At 41.9% G+C, this 22,551-nt stretch overlaps 1 protein-coding gene across 3 annotated transcripts in view; it reads left to right on the plus strand.

Moving 5' to 3' along the window:
• Nucleotides 1-436: 436 nt before the first annotated feature.
• LOC147343647 (uncharacterized) overlaps nt 437-22,551 on the plus strand; it is a 301,851-nt gene continuing 279,736 nt past the window's right edge. For 2 of the 3 annotated variants that reach the window (XM_086380720.1, XM_086380719.1), the window contains exon 1: nt 437-2,102. In XM_086380720.1, the coding sequence (XP_086236846.1) occupies nt 1,809-2,102 (294 nt within the window). In that variant the 5' untranslated portion in view covers nt 437-1,808. Of the gene's footprint in view, nt 2,103-3,289; nt 5,396-22,551 lie in introns of those variants that run through there. The other variant, XM_086380718.1, reaches the window with a different exon arrangement.

The following is a 22,551-nucleotide window of genomic DNA, read 5'->3' on the forward strand; positions in this document are numbered from 1 at the left end:
ACTGCTCTGAAGTACGCTCATCCTCAGGAGAAAGCATTATTTATGCAGTTTCCAGCTGTTTATTGTCAGGGAAAAGCCACAAAGAGCTAATGTGCCACGACTCTTGTGTTTCTATGTCTTCTGAGCAAGGGCTGGATTGTTCTGTACTATATATTCAAGGAACAGCCTTAGTGATAGAGGGAGGGTCTCTATGCAGCTAAGGACAAGTTTGCTTACAACCTTGACAGAGAGAGGAATCTTTCCTCTTGGAGCCGAGGGCAAACATGCTTATTGCCCATTATACAAATTGGGTTTCCGGGGTCCTCTCCTGTAGTACAACCCACAGCACTTGGAGGTAGCCCTCTTTGTGGTACCCTGTGGGAACTGGAGCTCAGGGAAGTGGCATGAAAATGCAGACAGTCTGGCTACTACTGTGGCTTTAGGTAATATATTGTCTTTCATGGAGAAGGAAATGGCAACCCACTCCATGTTTTTGCCTGGAGAATCCCAGGGATGGGGGAGCCTGGTGGGCTGCCGTGTCTTTCATCTCTGGCCTGGAGTTTCAGGTCACCCACCAACATCTCTGCCACTCTGGGAGGGTAAATTGTTAGTTTGCAAGTAGGGTAACATTTCAGACCCTTCACAGTCCTTGACAGTTTGGGTGATGAGGGTGGGATAGGGAGACAGAGATCCCTTTCTAGAAAATAAGAGTGAGGACCTCATGGGCTAACTAACAAGGTTCAAGGGGAGTCCATGAGAACTGGTAGTGAAATTGTTGACAATGATATGAGCAGCTGGACAATAAATGACCCTTCCCATTTGTCCACTAGTAAGGGGAGGTGGTCACAAGATCAGTCCAGGAAAACAGGTTGTGTTGTTGTAGTTACCTTTCCTGGAGGCGGAGGAACTTCCTTGAGGGTCTGATGGTCAGTTCAGGTCCGCTGCATTGCAACAATGGGAGCTAGGGTTCACCCTGGCAGGCAAAACCTTCCAGACCCTTTCAGAAAATAGTTATAGAGGAGTATGACTATGCTGAGTGTGAAAGGAGAGAAAATGAAGAGGTGGCATTAGTGGTAAAGAATCTGCCTGCCAATGCAGGAGATACAAGAGACACAGGTTCGTTTTCTGAGTTACGAAGATCCTTTGGAGGAGGGCAAGGCAATCCACTCCAGTATTCTTGCCTGGAGAATCCCATGGACAGAGGAGTCTGGCGGGCTACAGACAGGACTGAACGACTTAGCAACCGTGCCTGCAGAGAAAGAGCTAATTGTTAAAACCTGGGCTGGTTCCCTTGGACCGTGAAGGGGCGGAGCTTGTTAAGGAAGAAAGGCAGCCGCTGAGCCTCATAGAAGCTCAACCTCAGAAACCCGGGGTGGCAACTCTAGATCTACTGGAAGGCAATAGCGCAAGGACTGAGGTTTTATTTGCTAGCAGTGGATTCTCGCTTTGGAAAGGAAATGTTAACCCTCCCAGGCAGATTTCTCTGAGACAATGAAACTCCTAGGGGAAACCATAGCAGAGACGCTGACTAGTTTTCTGGAGCTTGGATTGGATTTAGAAGACGGATAAAAGACACCCGCTGGAGAATGAGAAACTTTCTCCCAAGAAAGTGAAAGTGAAGTCGCTCAGTGGTGTCCGACTCTTTGCAACCCCATTGACTGTAGCCCACCAGGCTCCTCCATCCATGGAATTTTCCAGGCAAGAGTACTGGAGTGGGTTGCCATTTCCTTCTCCAGGAGATCTAAATTTAGGTATACTCTTGTGGTCAGCCTCACCACCACAGAAAACTTACCTCGCCCTCACTTTGAAATGAGGCAAGAGGTTAAGAGATGTTAGCTTGGCAGTGGGGCCGGGGTACCACCCATCAAAAAGAGTATGCCCTTAAAAGCTGCTGCCGTGGGAGCCAAGCGGAAGTAGGCCGGACCTCGCGGCCTGGTTGGTGGTCCTGGTGGTCCCGGCTGGACAGCAGCCAGAGTGTGCTGCTGGGTCCGTGGTACAAGCAAGCGGCTCCCAGGGTACTAGCAAGAGCGTTTCATCCCCGAAACGGAACACCCGGCGGGCTGAGAACGTCGGGAGTTCGTGTTGTTGAACCAGAACAGCTGCTACGCTGCTGGAAAGCGAAGGTAAGAACGAGGCCTTGAGCAGCAGCCCAGGGCCTATCTTTTTCTGGTCTCCATCCCCCACTTCCTCCCCGCCAACTTCAGCTACTTGAAGTAGAGAGAAAATTAGAGATAGCTCTGAGGTCTCCCTATCGGAAAAGGGGAAGCAGAAACTCTGGCCACCCACTTGTGTGTGCTTGGGGGTGTTGAAAGGGGAGGAAATCAAACTTAAATGATTTTTCTGGACAAATGTGCCACAGGTCCTATCGTCTCCAGGCTCATGGAAGGAAAAGGTGCTGAGAAACAGCTAGTCGTGTTTGCAAAGGGTCCAGGGTGGGGAAGGGAAGCTCATGAGACCTTGGGAGCTTGCCGTGTTCTGTTGTTGATTCTGTGTCTGAATGTCTAGTCATTGGTGGGTGAATATTGTACTTCCTGCGCCCCACCCGCCCGATCGCCTTCTTCCTGGTCCTGCCCTGGCTGGCCTGGAAATAAGATAGTGTCTCAGAAGGAGAATGGAAAATTGCACGCTTGGTTACAGGCTTAAAACTAAGAAGAGCAGTGAGAGATCCAGTGGCTCCATACAAGAGGCTTACACTGTAAGCAGAAAGTGAACAGGAGCTAGAGGTTTACAGCCAGTGATCACCAGTTGGATTCAGCTGTTCCTCCCTTTGCCTCAGCGGTTCGCAGGCTTTGGGAGAGTAATTGAATCCACTGCATAGACTTGAGAGCTCTTGGAATGCTTCATGTTCTGAACGGCTGGGCTTGGTTCACTGATGGTTTGGCTGAGCTGAAACCCACTAGTATGTGCTGAGAGGCACCTCAGCATTCAGAGGCCATAATCATGTGTGTTTTTCATCCTGAGTCTCCATGGGGGTGGTGTGTGTGGGTGTGGGTGGGTGGGGGGTGTGTGTGTGTGTGTGTGTGTGTGTGTGTATGTGTGTGTAGGGTTGGGGCCAGTGCTGTGGTGGTTGATGACTTGATGGCGGGCATTTTATTCTATCCCAAGTTCCCTCAGGGCTCACAGTTGGGGCAGCTGTATGTGTAATGCCTTGGCGGCTGCAACGTCCTTTGTTGACTGATAGGATAAGCACGCGGGCTCAGTTGTGTCTGAGTCTTCTGCAACCCCATGGACTTCAGCCCACCAGGCTCATCTGTCCGTGGGATTTTTCCAGACAGGAGTACTGGAGTAAGGCAACATTTTCCATTCACAGGTTGAACTCACTGTCGTCAAACCCAAGTTCATGTCTGAAGACATGTATGTCTGAAGAACAGTAAGGTACAACAAACTGAAACGTCTGAGTTTGGAGTGGAGAAAGGTTTATTAATCGAGAGGGCACTGGACCAGGAATATGGAAGATGTAGGCTGGGCTCAGATCCGTCTTGCTGGCTGACCGGGGTGTAAGGTATATAAACATAAAAGGGGTGGGCCTCGGGATACATGCTCAGCTTGTGCACAGTTCTGATTAGTGCATGCTGAGAACTATGCTTTGCAGTCAACATCGTCAGCCTTCTGGTTCCAACCATTCGGGGATCTAGTGCTTGTGGTCAGCATATAGTCACCATCCTCCATTTGGATCAGGGACTTAGTTCCTGCAGAAGGCCAAGATTGCCATGTATGTCCTTTGAGGAGGAGCTGAAACTCTGTTGTGTAGCCAAACTGTTGTTTCTTGACTGCTTTCCATTTGTTTTCACATTCTCTCACTTCCCTAATTGGTAAATGCTTGAATCTGCCCTTTGGAACTCAGAGAAGGCCTAGGAGACTAAACCTTTTTTCTACAAACACGAAATGGGGAACATGGAAAGGGTTTTGTTCCTGGGTGGGCCCCAGAGAGTCCTGTTTGGTTTCATAACCTCAAGAATTCCTCCAAAACAGGGATTGTTTACATTATTCAAATGGGACTGGAAACCCTAGTGTCCACCAGCCAGCTTGGAGGCCCCATTGCAGACCCTGGTGACCTCTGTCCAAGGAACTGGAGTAGGTGCCCTCAGAAACATTCCTCCTTTCCAGGGGTACCATGTACTCCCAGGCCTGTGTTTCTTGGGTGAAGACAAGAAGTTCTTGGCTCCCTCCTGAAGATATACCTTGCATGTGGTTGAGAGAGCTCTCACATGACCTCACATCTTTCCAAAATGCAGCTGCTCTTGGTTAATCAAAGGAGCCTCCTGAAGGGGTAACTGACATGTGATTTATATGCAACCTGCAGGAAGTGAGCTGTGCATTGGGGAACTTCCATTTAGAAATGGTAAAATCTGTCCCTGATTTTAGCTGAAGTGACCAGTGATGTAGACTTGACCCTGGAAGACCATAGGTCAGTTTCAGCTCACTGGTCTGGGTTGTTACAAAGGACCGATTGCCCTGTTCTTTCTCCTCACACACCAAGGCTGAGTCTGTGCCAATGTTAATGCCTCCCATTGTACTTGGCTGAATGTTTTGGGCTAGGTAGTGTTTTGGGCTAGGGAGAAAGGTTGATACAGAAACTTCGAATGCTATCTGATGTTCTAATGTAAACCCTGATGGTCTGTGGGATTTGTTCAGATGGTTGGCTCTGGGATTCTGGAGGCCATGGTCAAGGTCATTACTGCCACTAGAGTTCTGTTGCCAATAGTCTCAGTGAAATGTAACCTGAGACACATGTAAGAGGTTGGTCCCAGCCTGTCTGTCACATAGCAGAATAGTTGTCATAGTGGCATACAGAAATTCATCAGAAGCCAGGATGGTATAGAAATGAGGGGCAGGATGACTTCCCTGGCAGTCCAGTGGTTAAACTTTGCCTTCTAATGCAGGGAGTTTGGGTTCAATCCCTGGCAGGGGAGCTAAGATTCCCCATGTCTTGCAGCCAAAAAAAAAAAAACCAAACAAACCCAAAACATAAAAACAGAAGTGATGTTGTAACAAAGTCAATAAAGACTTTAATGGTCCACATTAAAACAAAAATCTTAAAAAGAAATGAGGGGCAGGTATCATTAGGAGATGACTCTTCATCGGTCTCTCTCATTTCTGTACATTCTGTGACTAAGGCACTGACTTCCCTTCATTCTAGATTCTTCTAAAGGATGCTTGTACAGAAAGCAGCTATAGAAGATACCGTTTGTCTCTCTGGAGCAAAGGGGAGGCGTATTTACTTACCAGTATAATAAAGGCAATGCTGTCATTTGGAACAAAGGGCAAACATGCTTACTTAAACTTACTTTTCTTCCTTTCTTTTCCTTTTTTTAAAAAATCAGTTTCCAAAGTGTAGGGTTCTTCTCCTGTAACAATGCCTGTAACCCACTACAGGCACCTTGCTTTCTGGGAACTGAAGCTCAGGAAACCAGCAGCAGAAGCCAGTTTTTCTGGCTACCCCTATTGCTTTGAGTAATCAACTGTCCTATATCTATGATGAGAAATCTGATATCTTCTTCTACATCCATGACACCGTGGCAGGCTAACTTGTTAAGCTTGCAAAGTAGGATTAAAATCTCAAATCCTTCACAGTTCTGACAGTACATTCTAGCAAACTCGAATTATGTGTTAGACCTATTCCTCTATTTGAGAGCAATCATCAATTTTATATAATAAAAATGTAACCTGATTTTCCAGTTAGGGCAAATGGAAGACTTGATAGTTGCCTCTCTAGAACTGACTTTATTAGAAGAAGAAAAAGACTTTTGTATTGGTTAAAATTATCAAGTAGAAAAAGTTTACTCTCAAAAAAAAAAAAAAAAAAAAGGCTGGGTCCTCAGAAAAATGTGATGGGCAAAGATGAGGGAAAGTGTAATTCTTTAGGACCAAGGCAGTGTTGAGGTCCCACACAGATTCTGTAAGAGCCTTTATGTAGCAAAATGAAGAATGTTCCAGAAGTGCAGTGGAAACAGGTAGTTGACTAAGTATCTAGCAAAAGGAGAGAAGCATCAGACACCGCAGGCATCACCTAGGAGCTGGGAAAGGCCATTGTTCAGTCTTGCTTCCTCAGGAGGAAGAATCCTGGATCATTATCCCCTCCCACCTTGGCTGAAACCACACTGTTCTCTGGTTTCCTCCACCACACCAAGCTTTTCTTCTTTAGAGGGGCCTTTGTATGACCCATTCCTTTGGCCTGGAATATTCCTTCCAGTGATCTTTGCAAGACTAGTTCCTTCTCACCTGCATTCAACTCTATAAACCAACATTTAGTGACACCCTATATATGCACGTTTTTCTCCCCTACATTATGATGTTAATGCAATCATAAAGGACAATCAAGCAAAACAGGAAACTAAAATCCTGTTTAAAACAAAATCCTGCCCTTGCAGAAGCTGTATCCTAGTGGAATATGAGGGCAGACGATAAAATATGTAAATAATACAATGTCCAAATATTTGGTACTTCAAGTGACAAATTTGAAAGAGAAAAATGAAAGTAGTGAAGAGATAGTGAATGACAGGTGAGGGTTTTTTAATAAGGTGTAGGGAGCATCTCACAAGACACATGGGAACGAAGAACTCAAAAGGTGAGAGAGTGAGTGGCCTAGAGATTTGAAGAAGGCTAGGTCAAGGCAGGGAAAAAAAAAAAAAAAGAAGTGCAAAGGCCCTGAGGTAGACGTGTGCCATGCCAGGTGCTAGGAGAGCAGAGAGACCAGTGTGGCTGAAGCAGCATGAGAGGGCGATGGGAGAGGCAGGGAAAGCCCTGCAAGCACCGAGGCCTGATCTAGGTGGGCTGTTCCTGCATGCCGGGGTGGGGCAGGGGGAGCACAGCGTTCCGATGTGCAGGCAGATTGGGGTGATGACTGATGAGGGAGAGAAGGAAAAGTGGAAGATGGAGAAGAGGTGAGGGTGGGACTGAAGGCAGGTCTTAGGGTAAAGCTGAGGACAGCCGATCTGCTGCAGAGGAGAATGACTAGCCCCGTGGAGAAGTCCAAACGTTCATCTGGAGCTCCAGCAGAGACGGCAGCGCTACAGCTGGGCGTGGTGGTGGGGCCTGCAGAACCTCCCCTGTGATCACTTCTGCTTTCTCGGTGAGATAAGAAGCAGGGGCCTTGGCAGAGAGGAAGAAAAAGAAAATATTGGGGGGGGTTGAAGAAATATTAACAGTAGTAATGAGATGGAATAGAGAAAGGTTATAGGATTGTAGCAGTCCTATACAAGGGTCCTGGAGAGGGCCATGATCAGGAATTTCAAATAAGACTTCTGTACACGGTCATGACCCGCTCCAGGCTAAATTCAGCTGTACGTACAGATGTGGAGTAATCTAGCGATTGTTCATACCTCAACCTCAGTGTTATCCATACTTCCTCAGAGAAGTCTCTCTTCCCCACTCGATGGCGGCCACTCAGTGGTGATAGCTTATTTGAATTCTCTGTGTGGCGTGCGTCACTGTGTCTTTCCCTGTGGATTGAGTTGCCTGGATGTTACCTATTTCCCACATAGAAATGAGAGCAGACATACTTTCTACTTCATTCACTGCCAAATATTAAACAGTACTTGGTACACATTTGTTCACTAAATGTGGATTAATGGCCACTCCCTCTTAAAGTGTGTATAAGTGCATGTGTGTGCACTAGAGGATGGCTAATAGCAGATCCATTTGTTTTCTGAATTGTAAGTACAACCTGGAAAGCAGACACCTAGCCCATGAACCACAACTCTCCTCATCCAAACAGGATTGATAACAAAAATGGAAAATCACCGTAGCTTTCAAGAAAGGAGAGTCTTGGAGAAGACAGTTCAGTATTTAATATTTTGAGTAGGTTTCTTTTTATCCTAGAAAGTAAGTGTTGATAAAGGTTGGCCACACAGGTGATGTCAGAAAACCAGATTTGTTGTTTAAGGTAATTTATGGAGTGGTAGAACAGCATGGGTCAATCTTACCATGTTCAGTTCAGTTCAGTCTCTCAATCGTGTCCAACTCTTTGCGACTTCATGGACTGCAGCACGCCAGGCCTCCCTGTCCATCACCAACACCCAGTTTACTCAGACTCATGTCCATTGAGTTGGTGATACCATCCAAGCATCTCATCCTCTGTCAGCCCCTTCTCCTCCTGCCCTCAATTGTTCCCAGCATCAGGGTCTTTTCCAATGAGTCAGTTCTTCGTATCAGGTGACCAAAGTATTGGGGTTTCAGCTTCAGCATCAGTCCTTTCAATGAATATTCAGGACTGATCTTCTTTAGGATGGACTGGTTGGATCTCCTCACAGTCCAAGGGACTCTCAAGAGTCTTTTCCAACACCACAGTTGAAAAGCATCAATTCTTTGGCCCTCAGCTTTCTTTATAGTTCAACTCTCAAATTCCATTTATGACTACTGGAAAAACCATAGCTTTGACTAGACAGACCTTTGTTGGCCGAGTAATGTCTCTGCTTTTTAATATGCATTCTAGGTTGGTCATAACTTTCCTTCCACGGAGCAAGCGTCTTTTAATTTAATGGCTGCAGTCACCATCTGCAGTGATTTTGGAGCCCAAGAAGATGAAGTCTGTCACTGTTTCCATTGTTTCCCCATCTATTTCCCATGAAGTGATGGGATCAGATGCCATGATCTTAGTTTGCTGAATGTTGAGTTTTAAGCCAGATTTTTCACTCTCTCACTTTCATCAAGAGCCTCTTTAGTTCTTCTTCGCTTTCTGCCATAAGGGTGGTGTCATCTGCATATTTGAGGTTATTGATATTTCTCCTGGCCATCTTGATTCCAGCTTCTGCTTCATCCAGCCTGGCATGTCTCATTATGTACTCTGCATATAAGTTAAATAAGCAGGGTGACAATATACATCCTTAATGTACTCCTTTCCCTATTTGGAACCAATCTGTTGTTCCATGTCCAGTTCTAACTGTTGCTTCTTTATCTGCATATAGATTTCTCAGGAGGCAGGTAAGGGGGTCTGGTATTCCCATCTCTTTCAGAATTTTCCATAGTTTGTTGTGATCCACACAGTCAAAGGCTTTGGGATAGTCAGTAAACAGAAGTAGATGTTTTTCTGGAACTCTCTTGCTTTTTTGATGATCCAATGAATGCTGGCAATTTGATCTCTAGTTCCTCTGCCTTTTCTCAATCCATCTTGAACATCTGGAAGTTCACAGTTCACGTACTGTTGAAGCCTGGCTTGGAGAATTTGAGCATTACTTCACTAGTGTGTGCTGCTGCTGCTAAGTCACGTCAGTCGTGTCTGACTCTGTGTGACCCCATAGATGGCAGCCCACCAGGCTCCCCTGTCCCTGGGATTCTCCAGGCAAGAACACTGGAGTGGGTTGCCAATTCCTTCTCCAATGCATGAAAGTGAAAAGTGAAAGTGAAGTCGCTCAGTCGTGTCAGACCCTCAGCGATCCCATGGACTGTAGCCTTCCAGGCTCCTCCATCCATGGGATTTGCCAGGCAAGAGTACTGGAGTGGGATGTCATTGCCTTCTCCGCACTAGTGTGTGAGAAGACTACAATTGTGCGGTAGTTTGAGCATTCTTTGACATTGCCTTTCTTTGGGATTGGAATGAAAACTGACCTTTTCCAGTCCTGTGGCCACTGCTGAGTTTTCCAAATTTGCTGGCTTATTGAGTGCAGCACTTTCACAGCAGCATCTTTCAAGATTTGAAATAGCTCCACTGGAATTCCATCACCTCCACTAGCTTTGTTTGTAGTGATGCTTTCTAAGGCCCACTTGACTTCACATTCCAGGATGTCTGGCTCTAGATGAGTGAGATTACACCATTGTGATTATCTTGGTCGTGAAGATCTTTTTTGTACAGTTCTTCTGTGTATTCTTGCCACCTCTTCTTAATATCTTCTGCTTCTGTTAGGTCCATACCATTTCTGTCCTTTATTTTGCCCATCTCTGCATGAAATGTTCTCTTGGTATCTCTAATTTTCTTGAAGAGTTCTCTAATCTTTCCCATTCTATTGCTTTCCTCTGTTTCTTTGCACTGATCACTGAGGAAGGCTTTCTTATCTCTCCTTGCTATTCTTTGGAACTCTGCATTCAGATGGGTTTATTTTTCATTTTCTCCTTTGCTTTTCACTTCTCTTCCTTTCATAGCTGTTTGTAAGGCCTCCTCAGACAACCATTTGGCCTTTTTGCATGTCTTTTTCTTGGGGATGATCTTGATCACTGCCTCCTGTCATGAACCTCCCTCCATAGTTCTTCAGGCACTCTGTCTCACTTGGTAGGTGAGAAAAAACATAGCTAAAGTCCATGGCTTAATCAAGAGGTCAAACTATTAAAGTTCTTAGACTGTGAATGGTGGGGGTTAAATGAGCTTCCTTGATTTGTTATTTTCAGTTTTTTCCCTGTGTGTAAGACAAGAGGACATGTTTCAGCATTAGCAATGGTGTTGTTACCAGATAGGGAGAGTCTCGTGGGCCTTGGTTCTTGGTAAGGACACAAAGAAGAATCTGAGGTCTTACCTGTGGAAAAACAAGTTTATTGAAGAAAGAAACAACACACCTCAAAGGAGAGGTGGGCCAAGCCAAGAGGGGCTCTCATGCCAGAATGGTAAGGTATGGGGTTTTCAAGACAAGGCGTTTTTACATTTTGGTCTAGGTGGGCATGGACCGACAGTTTTGATTGACATCTGCAAGTTACATAACAGCCTGTATTGCACATGTCTTTGCCACAATTCAGTCTGCTATACTCAGATGTATGTATGTATAAAATATATATGAACCTTTAAAGGGCTCCCAGCTGCCTAAGGTCACTAGAGGACACAGCTTTGCATGAAGGGCGCATGCGTGTAGTTAGAGAGGTCCCTATGATTAGCTTGTATACCCCTTGCACCTAGGGTGCATATGCTCAAGTTGGAAAAATCTCTGGTTATTTTGTAGCTTATCTGTGAGCTCTCCTGGGCCACATTGGGAGGTGTCTGGGGTGGGGTTTGGAGATCATCTTGAATCATTTTCATCTAGGCCACCCCTCTTTGCTCATGCCTAACTTATTGGGAGAAAATTCAACAGAGCTGGTCAACAATGGAACAAAATACTGGGCTCCCCAGTATTGATATCCAGACACAAACCAGATTAGGTGATCGTGTCTAGGTTGACAGTTAAACTGTTAGCAGGTATTCAGGTGGGCAGATCTGTGTGTATATATTAATGTAAAAACAACTCAGAGTATGTTTTACTACTTTGTACGTAATGGCATCATCACCACTACTTACCGTTACAGTAACCATACATTGAAGGGCAAACATGTTTCTGTGTATGTGTGTGTAACCACACGCCATGGACTAAAGAAGGGCTAGTTACCCAGTTTGCATGTTTTTATCATTAAATTAGCATCTGTACCAGCAAATGGACAAAGAAAAGAGAAGATGGATTTGGTGAAGGTAATTCTGCTGGTGATTCTCATAAAATACTGGGTTGGGGGGGAGGTTGCGGATCTTTTTTCTAAGATGAAATCACTCTTTGCATCCCCACTTCTATCACCCGGATTTTAGTTCCTAGTTTTGCCTTGAGTGTTGTAGCTTCCTCCACACTTGCCCCAACGCGATCAATTTTCCACATGATAGTCAAGGTGCTGTTGCTAACATACGGATCTAACTGTGCCTCCCCGCTGTTTAAGGACCTCCAATGATGTGCCAACAGACTCAGTGTCAAGTCTTTAAGAAAGCTTTTAGGCGCCCTCATGATATGAACCCTATTGACGTCTCCAGTCATATCCCTGATCCTTCCTCTTCTCACCCATGACATCTTAGTCTTGTTCAACTTCATATCCTTACATATACTTTCTCATCAAGTTTGGGTTTCTGCCAGGAGTTCTCATTAGCATGCTTTGCCTGGAAAACTCCCACCATTTTGCAGGAATCACAAGGCATTTCCCTACCACCTCTGCCCTTCAAGATGTTGGGTGTCCTTCCTGTGTACTCACATAGGCCCATCATTTTCAGTTTCATTGCTGTCTGCTTTTCTTTTTCCTTGTCATTTGTAAGCTTATCAAGAGCAAGAACCATATTTGGCACTTTCTATTTTATAGCCCCAGTGTATGTCATAGTGTAGGCTCGTGGTAAATATGTCATATATCTTTGAAAGAGTACATTTTTGTTCATTGTAATAGCTTTGAAATTGATTATATTTTAATTATATATATGCATATCTAATATATGATACTGTCACAGGTGATCTTTATTTTGGCTTTTTGTTAGGATGATTTGCATTTTCAGATTGCTTTTAATTCATAAAATTTCATGGCTTCATTATGTTAATGACCTTAATTAGGCATCTGTATGGGCTTCTCTGTCAATAACTTGTGAGCTGTCTCTTAAGACTGGCTGATAAATCAAACGAACCTACAGTTAAGAGGCAGACATGATGTTACTGAAGTGAACGGGTTTAGATGATGGAAAATACTAGGCATGGAGTCGTGTTATCTCTTAGCTCCATGCAGAGACTTGAGGCTTGGCTGGTTTTGGTCACATGATCAAATAGGGTACCAGATCCATCTTATGGTGTGCAGAATCCTGGAGACCGCCACTGAGACACAGGCACTCTTCTCCTCTGAGTCATCTCCTTGGAACCTGTGGTGGTGGGTACGAGTGACATTGGAAACAGAGAGGTGTTTGCCTAACACTCTGGGACAATGTGGATGATGCTACTTATTCATAGTTCTGAGTGAGCTTGAATGATGCAGGTTCTGTTTCCTTGCAATGGCAGGAGCTTTATTAAACAAACATATGTGGAGCTAAGCCTGAGGGTAGGCATTCCTGGCAGCTGAGGGAAAGGGGAGGCATGGTTTGCCAATGCCATCTGCTTAATTTTCCTAATAATCCAACACCTGCCAGTGAGAGTCATCTTGTCTCCCCAAATGGCTGAAAATTGTAGAAACACCAATAATAACTTCTCTCAAGCCCCTCACACTCTTTAGTAGGAGACTGACTTTCCAGCTTACCTGTTTGCTTTAAAATGATGAGGATGTTGGTCTCTGAGCATCTCCTGAGTACCTGCAGCATTCTCGGCACTCTCAGAAATCAGACTAATTAAATAACAGGCTTCTGAGAGAAATAAACCTTTCACCCAGTAGAAACGTCAGTGAAAATTACTACCAGTTCTTGAATTGGCAGCCTGGGTAAGACTGGATTTTCTTTTAACCAGCTTTAAAATTTAATTCCTAGGTAAGCATTTGCCTCTTTCACAAGAATGAAAGAATGTTTGTATTCTAATGTAAAAGTTACCATGATTTAGTTTAGTGTCTGATTTATTTAGATTTTGTGGAGTTAGTTTAGACTAAGTTCTTTGAAACCAGAATTTTCTCCCACACACTCTTGGCTGGTTTTCAAAGGTCCCTGCAGCCATCGTCTGTTCATGTCCTGATCACTGTGAAGGCAGGTAGGGGAGGCAGAAGGGGACTGGCCAAACAGTTCCGGGGAGCTTGGACCTGTTCTCCCTGAAGGTACACACCCCTCCTAACTCTTTATAAAACAAAAGGAACATTTGAGCAACAACAATCTATCTTTTGTGACGATGTAATTCTATTCATCTCTCTAAATGGTAAATAGTGACCTTCCTTAACAAATACTAGGGCTTAAGGGTAAAGTTGAACCTTGCAAGCATTAATTCTTGGGAGAATGAGAAGGTATTATTTGAACTATGTTTTCCGTCTTAAGCCTGGGAAGTGGGTTCTATTTTCAGACACTCTCAATCTGGAATAAAGGGGAATCAGCAGTAGCAATCGACTTCTTCTGGTCAGATTGATTTTGTTTCTGTTGTTGTGTATTAAGATCCAATATCAGGAAACAGCTCTTACAAGGCGAAAGCATCAAAGTCTAATATGTTGGAAATACATATCACTAGAGAAAAGTGATTCGTTGGAGTGAGAAAGTGCACAGCAGTCACTGATACCGGTCTCATTTTTCTAAGAAAGGATTTCATTGGCAATATAAAATCCTTCAATGTATTTTCTTGACAGTTTGTACAAGACTTTGACCCAAATACAACATGAAATGTAATCAATGATAAATACATAATCTGGCAGGATTTCACAGAGACCAGATCACCATCTCTTTTGTCCATTGCCACTTATATTTCTTGCCCAGTTTCATTGTCAAGGATTGGTTCTAAGCCATTATTAGCCAGTGCGTTGATATTTTCATTTTTCCATAATTAGTGTGTGTGATGCTGACAGTGAAAACAAATTGCTTATCTTACTTTTGAAACCATGTTGAATAAATATCTCAGAATTTACCATTGCCTGAACAAAACAATAATTTTGAAGGTAACTTATTTTTCTAAGACACAATTGATAGCCTAATTTTAGCCTCAGGAAAATAATTAAGCCACAGAAGGATGAAATTAAAATTACATGAAATCTGAAATATCTGGAGAATGCCAAGGTTCTGAATTTTGAGATGCAGTATGGTGGGGTGAATTGATAAAAAGACAAGCGAAAAATAAGAATGTAGCAAGTAAAAACTAGACCAAAACCCATTAAGCTTCATGACTCCTCTGGCACCTTCTCTGAATCCCAGATCATCTCACTGTCCCCTCATCTACCCTCTGACAGGGTTCTAGTGTTGAGTGTGTGTGTGTATGAAGACTAAGTACAACCTCTGACTAGTTTCTCGTATGTTTTCAGTGTATCTACATGAGTTTGTGTGTGTGAAGACTAGGGAAATTAGAAACATATCATGCTTTTTTCTCTATTTATAAATTAACAACAAAAGAAGAAATTGCTGCTGTTAGGAATCCCTGTGATGAAACAGAAATCACTTTTCTTACCCTCCTGAATGTCTTCCCTCAATTTTTCACTTCTACATCCTATTTTCTTTCATCTTAAAGACACATTAAAATATTTTTTCCTAAACGTGATCTGTGCAGGGACATAATATGCCTTTAAGAGAAGTGTTTCCAGTTCATAAATATTTCCAATTAGTAACATGAAATACCTAACTGTTCCACCAAGATAGTGTCATAAGGTTCAGAGTAAGTTTTGTTTCTGAAGATAGTTCACTTTTATCAGTGCCTTGCATGGACCTTGATAAAACCTGGCCCGGAAATAGCTGATATGCATGAAGAAACATTTCAGACATGGTATGAAGATAGAGATATTTTTCAATTCAGGATACAAATGAGACATTATAAATAGTTTGAGAATAACTTCAAGTACTAGATAAATACTGTGATAAAACAAGTTAGGAGTTTTCAAATAAAATAGTATCATTTTTCCAAAAGTTTCAGGAGTCCAACATAGAGCTAGCCTGTGTGCTGCCTTTACGTACCATGTAATAATGCATTAAAATTTCTTGGAAGCTTATTCTGAATCATATGAGAAAGCAACTTTAAAGCTAGAAGGGACCTTCACTATTACTCAATGAAATCTTTCCTTTTACAGATTAGATCAGTGGCTTCTCAAAGGTCTCTGTGATTGAATTTTTTCCCCTCAGTCATGTGTGCCTGGTTATGGTAGAAATAGGATTAAAAAATTTTTGACCTCTAATCTAGTGCTGAATTGGTGGTGGTGGTTTTCTTATTATAGTTATTTTAAAGATACTGTCCAGTGAAGCATCTCGGAGCTTCTCTTTGCATAGAGGCTTTGCGATTCTGTCTACTTTGTTGTAATAATCATGTAGAATTTTCTACTTCAGTCCTTTTTCACCTAGCAGAGGTTCATGACCCTATTTCACATCTTTATATCTTTATGAGGTTTTCTCTGTTATTACTTTATTTTTTCTCATTTATTACTTTAGAGTAGCAAAGAATCGGAGAAGGCAATGGCACCCCACTCCAGTACTCTTGCCTGGAAAATCCCATGGATGGAGGAGCCTGGAAGGCTGCAGTCCATGGGGTCACTGAGGGTCGGACACGACTGAGCGACTTCCCTTTCACTTTTCACTTTCATGCATTGGAGAAGGAAATGGCAACCCACTCCAGTGTTCTTGCCTGGAGAATCCCAGGGACGGGGAAGCCTGGTGGGCTGCCGTCTCTGGGGTCGCACAGAGTCGGACACGACTGAAGCGCCTTAGCAGCAGCAGCAGCAGTGGAAGAATTTGGCGAAAACATATTCAGACAATGAATAGTATTAAAAATATAAAATCTTCCCATATAAACATTCACTGTATGTCCTGGTGTCACTCCCACAGGTAAATACTTTGATCATTGCTTGTTGAATTGTGTTCCTGATTACCACGACGTTTCTAAGTGAGTTTATTTTCTAGTTCTTGTTTGGTCAACTTGAAGTAGGATCAACAGAAAACTTCCAGAGTACAGCTTACTTTAGCTCTGTGCATCTATGCCTTTGACCCTTGACTCCTTTAGTCCCCAATGCATGTGAGCCAACATAATTCATGGGCTTCCCGGAATCCCCCTGCCAATGCAGGAGACACAAGAGAGATGTGGGTTCAATCCTGGGTCAGGAAGATCCCCTTAGAAGGAAATTGCAACCCGTTCCAGTACTCTTGCCTGAAAAATTCCACGGACAGTTGAGCCTGGTGGGCTACAGTCCATGGGGTTGCAAACAGTTGGATGTGACTGAGCACAATATAATTCAAGGACTGATTTTGAGAGACTCTGGTCCAAAAAGCAGTTCTATAAAAATAGGTTATTTTGCGGTTTGATTAAGGTAATCCTGTTATCATTAGTGACCTTGAGCATCTTAAAAAAAAAAAGTCAAAGTGTGAAAGAAAACAAAAGCTCATACTAACCCTATTGTGTGTGTGTGTCAGACTCAGTCGTGTCAGACTCTTTACGACCCCATGGACTGTAGCCCGCCAGGCTCCTCTGTCCATGGTATTTTCCAAGCAAGAATACTGGAGTGACTTGCCATGCCCTCCTCCAGGGCATCTTCCCAACCCAGGGATCAAACCCAGCTCTCTGGCATTGCAGGCAGATCCTTTACCCTCTGAGCCAACATTCTATTACTCTGTGACAATTACTTGATATTTTTCTGTTCCCCTCCCCCCTTTTTATATGTACATATGGATAACTTTCTTATTAAATATTTTAAAGAAATTCTTAAATATTAATCAAAATAAATGTTCTAATATTAAAAAAAATCTAATTGCTATTTTAGTTGAAGTTAGGAATAACTGACTTCTCTATAGGCAATGGCACCCCACTCCAGTACTTTGCCTGGAAAATCCCATGAACGGAGGAGCCTGGTGGGCTGCAGTCGATGAGGTCGCTAGAGTCGGACACGACTGAGCGACTTCACTTTCACTTTTCACTTTCATGCATTGGAGGAGGAAATGGCAACCCACTCCAGTGTTCTTGCCTGGAGAATCTCAGGGACGGGGAAGTCTGGTGGGCTCCCGTCTCTGCAGTCGCACAGAGTCGGACACAACTGAAGTGACTTAGCAGTAGCAGTAGCTATATTGCTCAATCTTCTTGTCCAGGAAAAAGGAATCTCCATTAATTCTTATGTAATTTCTCCTTGCAAAAGACCCACATAATTCTGTTTAGGATCAATTCAAAGTGTTCTTTTAAATTTTATTTTGGCATGTATATATTTATTTTATTGAAGTACATTTGATGTACAATATTATGTAAGTTGCTGGTATACAGTATAGTGATTCACAATTTTAAAGGTTATACTCCACTTATAGTTATTATAAAATATTGGCTGTTTTCCCTATCTGTACAGTATAGTTTATTTTATACCTAAAAGTTTGTATTTCTTCCTCCCTTTTACCTATAATGCCCCTCCCCTCTTCCCACTGGTAACCACTAGTGTCTCTGCATCTGTGAGTCTCTTTCTGTTTTGCTGTATTCACTAATCTGTTGTTTTTTCAGTTCCACATATAAGTGATATAATACAGTATTTGTTTTTCTGTCTGACTTGTTTCATTTAGCATAATACCCTCCAGGTGTATTCATGTTGCTACAAATGGCAAAAATTCATTTTTAAGTGGTAAGTTTTCACTGATTGTAGCAATTTTGGATTCTAAAATTTTCATCAGTTCAATCGCTCAGTCGTGTCCGACTCTTTGCAACCCCATGGACTGCAGCATGCCAGGCTTCCCTGTCCATCACCAACTCCCAGAGCCTACTCAAACCCATGTCCATTGAGTCGGCGATGCCATCCAACCATCTCATCCTCTGTCGCCCCCTTCTCCTCCTGCCTCCAATCTTTTCCAGCATCAGGGTCTTTTCCAGTGAGTCAGTTCTTCACATCAGGTGGCCAAAATATTGGAGTTTCAGCTTCAGCATCAGCCTTTCCAATGAATATTCAGGACTGATTTCCTTTAGGATGAACTGGTTGGCTCTCCCATATATATAATAAATTTATTACATATTTAATTTTTCTCAGCTTATTTTTTGCATGTGTTCTATTGAAGTACATTTTACATATAGCATCATATAATTTAAGGTGTACAGATGATGATATGATTATATATTGTAATATGGCTGTCTTTGAAGCAATAGTTAGCACCTCTATCATGTCACAGAATTATTCTTTTTTGTGGTGAGTGTAAAAGCTAGTCACCTTACCAGTTTGATTTCCACTACAATTTGTCTATATTCACTGCGCAGTAGATGCCCAGGATTTGTTCACGAGTTGCAATTTTGTGGCTTTAAACATCTCTCATATTTCCCGACCCTCAAGCCCCCCTAGTAACACAGTTTTACTCTGTTTTCACAAGTTTGGCTTTTTAAGATTCTACATAGAAGTGAGATCGTAGAGTTTTTGCATTTTTCTGTCTGTCATCTCTCTTAACATATGCTCAGGATCCATCCATGTGGGCCCAAATGCAGGATTTCCTTCATATGTCACATTTTTATCCCTTGTCTATACGTGGACACAGGTTGCTTCTGTATCTTGGCTATTGTGAGAATGCTGATTCACGTGGGAGTTCAGGTGTCTCTTGAGATCCTGAGTCCATCTCCTTTGTGTATATATCCAGGAGTGGAACTGCTGTGTCACATGGTAGTTCTGTTTTTTAATGTTTTAAGGAATCTCCATGTTGTTTTCATAGTGGCTGTAACAACTTAGATTCCCACCAACAGCGCACAAGGGTTCCCTTTGCTCTGTATACTTTCCAATACTTGTTAGCTTTTGTGTTTTTGATGACAGCTATTCTAACAGGAGTGAGGAGATATCTCATGGTTTCGATATGTATTTCCCTGATGTTGAACATCTATTTATGTACCCATTGGCCATCTGTTTCTTTTATTTGGAAAAAATCTGTATACAGTTTCTTTGCCCAGTTTTTAATCAGATTGCTTATTTTTGTTATTATTGAGTTTTATGAGTTCTTTATATTTAATTAGGTTATTTTAACCCCTTACTCAGTATATGGTTTGCAAATGTTTTTTCCTGTTCTGTAAGTTGCTTTTCATCTTGTTGATTGCTTCTTTTGCTGTGCAGAAGCTTTTAACTGTGGTTTAGTCTCACTTACTGATGTGTTGTTTGTTTTTTTTTTAAATTTTGTTGTTTGTGCTTTTGGTGTCTTAACCAAAACAGCATTGCCAAGACCAGTGTCAATCCCCAATGTTTTCATCTAAAAGTTTTTGATATGTTTATATGGTTAAATCTTTGATCCATTTGGTGTTAAGTTTGTAGGTGATGTATAAGGCAAGGGTCTAATTTCATTATTCTGTATGTGTTTATTGAGTTTTCTCAGCACCATTTGTTGAAGAGACTATTTTTTTCCCTATTGGATGTTCTTAGATCCCTTGTCAAATACTTTGTGAATCCAAATTCTGGAATCTTTTCTGTTCTGTTGTTCTATGAGTATATTTTTATGCCAGTACCAAACTGTCTTAATTACTGTTTGTTGTTCCATCACTAAGTCATATCTGACTCCTTACAACCTCATAAACTGCAGCAAGCCAGGCTTCTCTCTCCTTCCATATATATAAAACCATAGTTTTATAATATAGTTTGAAATTGGGAAGTAGGATGCCTCCAGCTTTGTTCTTCTGTGTCAAGATTACTTTGTCTCTTCAGAGTCTCTTGTGGTTTCATACGAATCTTAGAATTGGTTTTCTTTGTTCTGTGATGAATGTCATTGGAATTTGGACTGAACACATTCTGAAGGAGATCAGCCCTGGGTGTTCTTTGGAAGGAATGATGCTAAAGCTGCAACTCCAGTACTTTGGCCACCTCATGCGAAGAGTTGACTCATTGGAAAAGACTCTGATGCTGGGAGGGATTCGGGGCAGGAGGAGAAGGGGACGACAGAGGATGAGATGGCTGGATGGCATCACTGACTCAATGGACTTGAATCTGAGTGAACTCTGGGAGTTGGTGATGGACAGGGAGGCCTGGCGTTCTGTGATTCATGGGGTCACAAAGAATCGGACACAACTGAGCAACTGAACTGAACTGAACTGATGGATGGCTTTGGATAATATGAACATTCTAACAATATTCCAATCCATGAACACAAAATGTCTTTTAATTTGTATGTGTCTTCTTAGGTATTCTTTTGAGCATAGCCTTGTAGCTTGTTACTATACAGATCTTTCACTTCCTTGGTTAAATGTATTTCTAGGTAGTTTTATTATTTTGATGCTACTGTGAAATGAGATAGCTTTCTTTACTTCCTCTTCGGATGTGTTATAGAATATAGAAATACAAATAATTTCTGCATGTTGATTTTTATATCCTGCAATTTTACTGAATTGTTGATTTAGTCCAATAGGTTTTTTGGTTGAGTCTTTGAGATTTTGTATATAAAAAAGTCATTTCATTCTCAAATAAAATTTTACTTCTTCCCTCCTGATGTGAATGCCTATTTTTTTCTTGCTGGGTATCTCTGGCTAAAACTTCAGTACTATGTTGAATAAGAGTGATGAAAGTATACATCTTTATCTTGTTCCTGATCTTAGAGGAAAAGCTTTCAACTTTTCACTACTAAGTATAATGTGAATTTGTTTTCTATGGAGTTTATATGTTGAGGTATGTTCTCTTCATACCTAATTTGTAGAGAGTTTTCATAATGAAAGTATGTTGTATTTTGTTAAATACTTTTTCCGCATCTATTGAAATGATTATGTGACTTTTGTCTTTAACTAATGTCTATCAGTTAATTTGCATATTCTGAACTGTCCTTGCATCTCAGAGATGAATCCCACTTGGTGGTGTATGGTCCTTTTAATGAGTTGTTGAATTCAGTTTACTAGTATTTTGTTGAGAATTTTTGCTTATATATGCATTAGGGATGTTGGCCTATAATTTTTTCATTTCATTATATGGTTTTCGTATGAGGAGAATGGTGGTCTAATAAAATGAGTTTTGAAGTGTTCCCTCCTCTTCCATTTTTTGGAGAAGCTTGAGAAGAATTGGCATAAATTACCTTAAAACTTGGTAGAATTCATCTATGAAACCATTTGATCCTGGGGTTTTCTGTGTTGTGTTTTTACTTCTTTGATTTCTTAGACTCATTGGTTGTTAAGTAACATGTTTAATCTTCGTGGTTCTGTTTTCTTCCCACTTTTTTCTTGTGATTTATCTGAAGATGATGCTTGATATGATTTTAATTTTCTTAAATTTGATGTGACTTGTTTAGTAACTTATTGTGATCTACTCTTTATGTTGATTTCAGTGAGAGTCACTCTATATATAGTTGTAGTTTTGATGCTTTTTGAGAGAAGTAAACTGAAGGTCTTCCTACTCCACCATCTTTATTCTGCCCCTCTTAATGAGTTTTAAGAGTTCTTCATGTATCCTAGGATAAATCCTTTATCAGATACATGCTTTACAAAGATTTTCTCCTGGTCTATGGCTTTTGATTTTACTTTCTAAACAGTATCTTTTGAAGAACAGATATTTTTAAGTTTTATAAGTATTTATTAATATTAAGAGAAATTTTTAAAATTTTATTGAAGTATAGTAGATTTACAATGTGTTAGTTTCTGCTATACAGCAAAGTTTATATATACATACACACACACACATAATTTCATGTTCTTTTCCATTGAAGGTTATTACAACATAGTGAATATGGTTCCCAGTGCTATACAGTAGGACCTTGCTGTTTATTTTATATTTAGCACTTTGTATTTGCTAATCTCAAATTCCTAATTTATTCCTCTCCCCCTTTCCCCTTTGGTAACCCTAAGTTTGTTTTCTTTGTGATTCTGTTCCTGTTCTTGAAAATCAATTCATTTGTATCATCTTTACCATTCCACACATCAGTGATAATCATATGATATTTGTCTTTCTCTGTCTGACTTACTTCACTTGGTCAGTTGCTGCAGATGCTAGTATTTCATTCTTTTTATGGCTGAGTAGTATTCCAGTGTGCGTGTGTATGTGCACACGTGCGCTTCCCTGATAGCATTCCTGTGTGTGTGTGTGTGTGTGTGTGTGTGTGTGTGCGCACGCTTCCCTGGTAGCTCAGCTGGTAAAGAATCTGCCTGCAATGCAGGAGACGCCAGTTCGATTCCTGGGTGGGGAAGATCCCCAGGAGAAGGGATAGGCTACCCATTCCAGTATTCTTGGGCTTTCCTTGTGGCTCAGCTGATAAAGAATCCACCTGCCATGTGGGAGACCTGGGTTTGATCCCTGGGTTAGGAAGATTCCCTGGAGGAGAGCATGGCAACGTACTCCAGTATTCTTGCCTGGAGAATGCCATGGACAGAGGAGCCTGGAGGGCTGCAG

The sequence above is a fragment of the Bos grunniens genome, chromosome 27 (genome assembly GCF_055505025.1).
Source record: "Bos grunniens cultivar Pamir isolate PY7600 chromosome 27, Bosgru_T2T1.0, whole genome shotgun sequence".
NCBI lineage: Eukaryota > Metazoa > Chordata > Mammalia > Artiodactyla > Bovidae > Bos > Bos grunniens.